Source organism: Octopus bimaculoides, chromosome 3, assembly GCF_001194135.2.
Source record: "Octopus bimaculoides isolate UCB-OBI-ISO-001 chromosome 3, ASM119413v2, whole genome shotgun sequence".
NCBI lineage: Eukaryota > Metazoa > Mollusca > Cephalopoda > Octopoda > Octopodidae > Octopus > Octopus bimaculoides.
Genome location: NC_068983.1, coordinates 33,263,286 through 33,272,387, shown reverse-complemented (window position 1 = coordinate 33,272,387; position 9,102 = coordinate 33,263,286). Strand labels below are relative to the sequence as shown.

The window sequence follows — 9,102 nt, the reverse complement described above, 5'->3', positions numbered from 1 at the left end:
TGTGTGTGTGTGTGTGTGTGTGTGTGTGTGTGTGTGTGTGTGTGTGTGTGTGTGTGTGTGCGAGTGTGTGTGTGTGTGAGTGTGTTGAATCTGACGGTTTTTTTAAGCCTCCTTTTTTCAGGAACAACTTGATGTATTGGTGAACAGTCAATGGCGTTGGAGAACATAAGGATTAAAGTTGCAGTTGAAAAAGATTTACTTAACCTGGGAGTCAGGAAACTAATGGAATATTGAGAAAGAGTTATTTGCATCATGATAATTCATGCCAGATATTAAAATACTGACATCATGACTCTATGTGTGGTGCACAGTTGAAAAATACACCAATTGCTCACCCAGCAACACTAAGCCCGAGTTTGTGGCTAAGATCAAGGAGGTATTTGGCAGATCTTCTTGAGGATACAGTGAGGAATACATACATCAGTTGTCTTGAGGCTGTGGTAAAAGATGGGTATGGATACTTTGAGTAAACTGTTATCTCACAATCATCAACTGGTGGACAATTTTAGATTTTTTTTTAATAATTTAATTTTGGATGGAATATAGTGTTTTGTTTTTATTTTAAGCAAACTGTCAAATTTATCCCGAACACCTTGTATATATATGTGTACGTGAGAGTAAAACCATATACAGTTTGTATGGGTAAGCAGTAAGAAAACAGAGGGGGGAAAAGTAAATAGATAATCAAAATAGAGGTATGTACATTGCCTCGATGGAAGGTCGCACCAGGGGAAACTGGTTCTTAGTCCCAAAGGCAAGTTGCACATGACAAGGGAAATAATTCCCGTTTATTTTTGACTTACCTCCCTTAGCTTGTATTGTATGTACGCCGTTGCTAAGGAAACATGCATGAACAAACGCGATCACATTGTTTTGTAATTATTTATTTGACTGGTTCCACATGTTGATATGTAGTATCGAACACAAATGATAGTTATTATTTGTCATAAGTTGCATATATTAAGAACTGCGTAACGATACTTCGAGTGTCTGTCTTTCCGTTTATGCGATATCGTTGTGTATAAACAACAAAATGCTTCCTCAGAGTCGCCCGATTGACTCTTTAGATGCATCAAAAAGCATCGACAAGAAATCCTCTGTCAATACACGCCGTCGTGACTATTATATAACAGATCCAGAACTATGGAGAGATACGTTACCACAACCATATCGGATGCTGGATAAAATACTAAATGAGATATTGGACACTGTTTGGTCTGAAATTCAACATAGACAAAATGTGAAATTGTCTCAGAGAAGTACCAAAATTGATGATACGTGCACTTCTCCGATCTGTTGCACCTCCACTCAAACCGTCCAAGTAAATAATACGTTAATCTTGTTTTAATTGTTTTTTCTTCTCGTAAAGCAGAAATTAGCGCGCGCACTCACACAAACCTACTTCCGCTTGTACATATGCATGCTTACATATACAAGCGGTATTTCGTCTGCCGCTATGTTCTGAGTTCAAATTCCGCCGAGGTCGACTTCACCTTTCATCCTTTCGGGGTCGATAAATTAAGTACCAGTTACGCACTGGGGATCGATGTAATCGACTTAATCCCTTTGTCTGTCCTTGTTTGTCCGCTCTATGTTTAGCCCCTTGTGGGCAATAAAAAAACATAAAAATACATACACATATATCGGTACGCCAATTCTCTTACTTAAAAAAAGAAAAAGAAAAAAGTCGTTGCATTGCATTATACTGTTTAGTTAGTCAAAGATCGGACAGCTCTCACGAACTAGTGAGATAACGAGGGTTAATGTTCTGCGATGCATTTGTGTGTTCGGTTATAGGGACTTTGTGAGAGGTGTAACGAGATATACTTAGAAGGATGGTTTTAGTCACCTTTTTTTTCTCTCTCCTTTATTTTGTCTTGTTGTCAGGAAGATAGGCAATGCTTATAACACATTACAGGCCTTCTAAAACTGTTGGGAAGAAGGAAGATATCTTCGAACCAGAAATTCGTCTTGAATGCTCGCACCAAAATGTTTTCCCCTAATGACACCCAAGGTGAAAGGGGGAGGTATATATACATTATCATCATTATCATAATGTGTGTGTGTTTCAGTCCGAATTGGCATGGTTTCTACGGCTGGAGGCCTTTTCTAACGTCAATGGGTGCTTTTACGTGCCACTGGCATGGATGCCGTTTACATGACACCAGCAATGACCACGACTATGACTAAAATTTCTGTTGGTTTGACAAGTCGTCTCAGCACAGCATCACCAGTACGGCCAGACTGGCCCTCGTGCCGGTGGTACATAAAAGCACCCACTACACTCTCGGAGTGGTCAGCGTTAGGAAGGACATCCAGCTGTAGAAATTCTGCCAGATCAGATTGAGCCTGGTGCAGCCATCTGGTTCGCCAGTCCTCAGTCAAATTGTCCAACCCATGCTAGCATGGAAAGCGGACGTTAAATGAAGATGATGATGATGATGATGATATATATCTTAATAATACTAAAACTCTAGGGATGTTTGTTTGTACCCGAAATATCTCAGAAGCAGTATAATTTATCTTAACATTTTTTTGTTGCATATTTATTGTCATACTTACTTTCGGCAGTGCAGTACATATTTTTGTGACATTTGGACCTCTATTTATTATTGAAAATAAGTAAACACAATCTTTGTTTGTTATTTCTTGAAAAAATAAAACATGGCTTCTGTGATGCCAACGCACAAACACACATACAAAATGCACACTCATAATGAATGTCATGGCATGTCAATCAACACAAACACATGTCCGCTATCTGTGACATATACACACATATACTCTTCGCATTCTCTAAGAAAAAAAGACACGTCAACTTTTTGATGTACACAATATTTTAATCATTTAGAAATATTTTTTAACTGAATGTGATTTCAAAACTGTAAGCTGTGTGTACAATAAGTATTCTCTTATTGTGTGTTCTCTAAATTTGACAGTTTGCATAAAGGGAAAAGAAAACAATATCCCATCCAAAAATAAGATTATTTTAAAAAGTGAAAACATCAATTCATATTTTAGCTTTCTTTAAACAGTCAATATTTTAATGTTTTTTTAATTATCTCAAGTCATTAATTTCTGTAAAAATATTTTATTTATTTACTTTTGCTTTAAATGAAAGAGGGGAGCAAGTGAAAGAGAGGAGAAAGTGAAAGATGTATGTACATGTATATGAAATAGATGTGTGTATGAAAGAGAGAGAGAGTGAAGTGGTGGGTTGTCATGTATACATACATCAATACATATGCATACATCTTTTTTGTATGTACAAATGCATATGTGTGTGAGAGAGATAGATAATGTATGTATAAGTAGCACTATCTCTTTCTCTCTCTCTCTCTCTCTCTCTCTCTCTCACACACACACACACACATTCATTTCATATACACATTTTTCACTTTCTCCTCTCTTTCACTTTAAAACAAAAGTGAATAAATAAAAAAATTTTATGGAAATTAACAAACAAAACCAGCTGATCCAGATGACAGTTCTGAGAGTCAAAGCAAAAGAGCGCCCCAAGAGAATACCATAACAAAGATTTTTTTGAGTGCATTCAATATATCTCAGCTCCAAAGATTTGGTTGCTATTTGTAGCACACTCTGCTACCACGTAACAGCTATCTGCGATAAAGGACCTGAAATATCTGTTAGGTGGTAGCAGGACGTACAAGAAATAGCATCCAAATCTTTCCTTTTCCAGGGAAAGGAGCTGTTTATATGTGATTTCAATGTCACATTCGTTGAAAGCATGTGAAGTAACTTGGAAAAGATAAAAAAAAACCATGAAACAAAACTTCATTGCTGAGAAACTCAGGCTTTCCAAGTGACCCATTGGGTCATGGGTAATATGTAATTAGTGTTCAGATGGACTTGTTGCCTAAATACCAGCTTGAACTGCTACTAAAAAATACAGAAATGTTATGGTTATCTAATGAAGAGTGGCTAAAGGCTGTTTCAATCAAGCAGTTATGTTTATAATAAAATGAAAATATAAACAGGCAAACAACTGGTATCAGACCAGATTATGACATTTATGTGCTTTAACATTGATACAATATGAGGATAGTATTGAATGTTACAGGAATTTAGATCACTAGATGTCGATAAGACATTGGTTGAAAAATGCTTATTATGGATATGGTGTATGCAATCATTCTCCCAGAACAGTTATACAGTACGTCTGAATTATTGATAATAAGTAAAGCTGGTCATCATAGGTTGAGTCTAAAGCAGGATAAGAAGAAAGTAGGAAGAAAAGTATGCAGATAGTTTGTAACGGCTGTTTCAGGAATAGATGTCCAGATGGGTGTTTGGGCTAAATTTGACAGTTTGCATAAAAGGAAAAGAAAACAATATCCCATCCAAAAATAAGATTATTTTAAAAAGTGAAAACATCAATTAGATTATGGATGGTAGATAACAATTTATTCAAAGTAGCTTCCCTACAGTCTTGAGGCAGCTCTGGAACTTGGCACATGTGTTACTCACTGTGTCTCTCTATGAAAACCTCCTTGACTATGGTCACCAGCTTGGCTTTGGAGTTCCTGGCAAAGTGGTTGGTGTCTTTTTCAATCATGCCCCGCACAAAGTAACTCATGGGATTACAATAAGGGGAATTTGAAGGTCAGAAATTGGGGCTGGAGAAGTCATTTAAATTTTCTGATAAACACTTCTGACTTTCTCCATAGGTATGGCAAGGAGACAAATCCTGCTGCTACACATATGGCCATCCAGCAACAACCCTCTTCAGCCAGGGATTCAGTCTCTAGTAACTACACATAGACACCTGAATTGATGGCTATGTGTTCAAAGATGTAGGGATAAATTCCAGCATGCAGATACAGTCAGAATGCCTGCTGTGTCTCTTCCTGTTGGGTATGGCTTCATAGTTTATCACGTTTTAAACTTTTAGAGTGTTCACAGAACATAGAACAACAGTCATGATGTCGTCATTTTGATTCTGGGCACAAATCCTCATCACACATAAATCTTTTCCAATATTCAGATGGTTTCCACTCTTCCACAACCTCTAGCTTTTTCTCAAAAACTGCTTTAATGTTTATGTTCTCCAAAGCCATTAACTGTTCACCAATACATCAAACTGTTTCTCAAAAAATTGCCAAATTTAGTCTGAACACCCAGCTGTGTGCGTGTGTGTGTGTTTGTATACCAGATTAAGTGCCAAGAAGGGAGTTGCGCAATTATCCCAGAGTCATATATTGGAATGACTTCTAGGAGCATCAATGATAGGTTCATAAAACACCTGGATAACTACATTGAAAAACAAAAAACAAACTCCATCTTCTGTCAGCATACTGTAGACTGCCACAATGGCTCCTTAGGGAGACTTAGGTTAGACATCTTATCTACACATCCCACTGATGCAATGTTGAGACAAGTTACTGAAGCTGTCTATTTACAGGAATACAAACCCACCCTCAACTGTAAATCCAAATGCGGTAACACCCAGATTCCACTTGGGAGTACCCATCTATAATCACCCTTTTCTCTCATTTACATGTAGAAATCCATCCATACATGTTGAGATGCATGATACTGAAATACATATATGTAGTTATATATAATCGTACGAGTGTACATAGATTAATACGTATGTACATATGTGTAGATGTATGTGTGTGTGTTGTTGAGACTATGTGTGTGTATGAGTGTGTACATGCATGCATGTATGAGTATGTGTGTAGATATATGTATGTATGCACATATATATGTAAATAAAAAGAAAAAAAATTTTTAGATTAAAAAAACAAATTTGAATTTTAACCATGAAAATAGTGACATGTGTAGATGTATAAGCCACAACGGGTCACTTTTAGGTCACTTGACTATTTATGAGGATTTCACCAACATCCTGCTAAAACTCCCGCATTCTTCTTCTTTTTCTTCTTCTTCTTCTTCTTCTTCTTCTTCTTCTTCTTCTTCTTTTTTCTTCTTCTTCTTCTTCTTCTTCTTCTTCTTCTTCTTCTTCTTCTTCTTCTTCTCCTCCTCCTCCTCCTCCTCCTCCTGCTGCTACTGCTGCCCAAAAGTGGATATCAACTTCACTAGATTCAAAGTTTTTCACAGCTCCAACAGAGACCAGTTATTCATCTTTTCCTACCCACAGAGAATTTGTACCTCAACTGGATGGTTGATTAGCAAAATCCTTAGGGTAACAGAAAAAAATGCCTTGCAGCATTTCTTCCAGGTCATTATATTCTGATCATAAATTCTGTCAGTATCAACTTTGCCATTCACCTCTCTGGGGTCGATAAAATAAAGTGCTACTCATTTACTGGGACCAAAGATATTGACTAAATCCTTTCCCTCAAAATTTCTGGCCTTGTACCTTAGAAATGAATATTTGTACATACACTTAATTTTATTCAACATCTCTATAAATATGCTCTGTTTTGTTAATTGTAGGTACCACAAATAAACAGCTGCAGTGGATGTAATGGATCAATATATTCATCTTTGGGCACCAAAGATGGTTTGTACATCTTAGATGCTTCCACTCAAGAAATATGTGCTGTGTGGAAAACTGAAAACTCAGAGATACAATCTGTCAGTCAATATTTTTTAGATGCACTGACATTTGTCATCACAGCACTAGATGATGTTGGTAAGTTATTGTACTTTGATTAGATGTGACATGGATATGTGAGAGAAGGATAAAACTGAGAGCAAAATAACAGCAAAACTAACTGAAACATAGTTGGTTAGAATGGTTGATATAGTTTCCCTGAGTTGTTGAAATGCTGTTGTTTGGGTTTCTAGAGGAAAAATTGCTTAATGGTATTAACTCTCCCTGGTACTGCTGCAAGGCACAATACCATCAGAAAGTGCTGAAATCATCTGATTAAGAGAATGTCCTATAGTGCCTGATATATATAACAGATATGTAAGAATATAAGATATTAGACTAACATTAGATTTTTGTCAGATCTTGTTTCACTTATGACCAAGTAGTTAAGATGTTTGCCATACAAATCATGTTCCAGGTTTTATATCATCGTATGAGACTTTGGGAAAATTTCTTCTATGATAACCTTGTATCAATCCAAGGTCCCTGAATGAAATTGGGTTGGTAGAAACTGTGAGAAGTGTACCTGTAACTGAAAGAGATATCTTTGTTGCATGCTGAGTCATTCTGATTATGTCTGAGAATTATATTAATTGTATGGAATCTTCAGTGACTGACAGTGTATTTCAGTTAACTGAGTGAAAGACTCTTGTTTGAAACAGAGAAATGATCCATTCACCTATATCTATCAATCTGTTTCTCTGTCTGTTTAAATTTGAATTGTTGGTGTGCACTGTTTGCCATGTATTCCAAAACCACAAAACCATATACAGACATGCCTCAATTTATGTCATTTCAAGTTACATTTTTTTTTTACTTCAAGTCATCCTCAAGTCATTTTTTTTTATGAAATTGTAAAAATAAAATTAACCTCACTGATTTATATGACTTATGTTGGCCTCAGTGAACATATCTAAAAGCATGAATGTTTTTAAAAAGCCACCTTAAAGCAACATTGAAGTGGAAAAATCAAATAAAATACATATTAAAACATGTACAAACCATTTATTAAAACAGACAGAAGCCAAAAACGGTTTTTAGCGTTTTTGCATGCTGCATCATTTTCCACATTAAGTCTTGGAACCAATTTCCAATGAAAGTCGATGTAAGCCTATATCTTGTTTCTCACCTTGTCACGTGGTAGATTTGTATGACATTTATTTTGAGAAATAGCAGCCGAATCTCTTTCAGACCTCATCCTACTTAAAAAAAAGATATGCATAAAATTGATAATGAGTAATAGTGTCATTAAAAGAAGGATAGGAAAATAGGTTTGTGTCATGTCAAACTCTGTTTTCCTTCCTCCTTCAGTCTCTCTCTCTCTCTCTCTCTCTCTCTCTCTCTCTCTCTCTCTCTCTCTCTCTCTCTCTCTCTCTCTCTCTCTCTCTCTCTCTCTCTCTCAAATAGTGAAATTGAGAGAAATAAGAAGAATGAGAATCATGCATGAAAAGCAAGATAATGAATGGAGAGTGAATGATGGAGAATTATGGTGCTGGTTTGTCTACATTTCTATCCCTATCTGATACAGCAGATTTTTTTTTCAAATGTCACTGGATTTCACTGTTTTGAACTTCATACATTGCATGTGCACAAAAAAGAAACAAAAACACAATTTCATCAAGATTTATTTTCTGATCTTTCATCTTCCATTCACATGTAGTGCATCATATATTGCTGAAATATCATATATGTTGACAATAAACAGGAGGGGCTATATATATATATATATAAATGTATATATACACATATATATACATACATACATATATATAAGGGGTTAGCTGAGTTAGAGGTTAAAATAACTGTCTAAGGGATTAGAAGTATCCATTAAACTACTGGTATATTACCTATGTTTAACAATGCGCATGCATGTGCAAGCATATTATGCTCATAAATTATAGGTAAAGACAAGGATAAACATGAGTTTATCAAGAATCAAAATTTAAAGAAGACAGAAAATGGAGAAATATCGATAAACAACAATCGACTTACATCAATTATTATTTATTAATTCAATACAAATAGACTGCATCCCATCTAACAGCTGTTTCTGCTTCCAGTGTTGTATGGTGTTGCCATTGATATGCTAAAAATATTTATCATATTTGGTGATAAAACTGATCTGAAACATGGAGCTTCATCAGAGAGAGGAATAAATAAAGAAAAAGAGCACAAAGAAGGAAAACGGAGGAGTTGAATATTGTTGTAATCATATGATTTCGCTTACATATCTCTTTGGGCCATTAAGTAAATGACTAAACCAAAAATAGCAATTGATGGATTAATCCTTTATATGGTGGGGTTAGGAAGGATAAATAATAAAAAACAGAAAATAACAGTGGGATACGCCAATAGATTTTAGTCGGGGGAGGGGTGAAGATACAATAAGGGTTTAGATTTATCATAGTAATTTATAATAATTATGTTTGTAGTACTAATTAATAGTATTAATCATAATAAAGTACTTATCAGTTAAGTATAATTTTTATTTATTTACTAGTAGGTGCTTAATCCCTTCC

General features: G+C 35.6%; 1 protein-coding gene across 2 annotated transcripts in view; it reads left to right on the top strand.

Moving 5' to 3' along the window:
- The first annotated feature begins 839 nt into the window (after positions 1–839).
- LOC106875092 (WD repeat-containing protein 93) overlaps positions 840–9,102 on the top strand; it is a 104,255-nt gene continuing 95,992 nt past the window's right edge. For both annotated transcript variants that reach the window (XM_014923071.2, XM_014923069.2), the window contains exons 1-2: positions 840–1,321; positions 6,424–6,622. In XM_014923071.2, the coding sequence (XP_014778557.1) occupies positions 1,034–1,321; positions 6,424–6,622 (487 nt within the window). In that variant the 5' untranslated portion in view covers positions 840–1,033. The remainder of the gene's footprint in view (positions 1,322–6,423; positions 6,623–9,102) is intronic.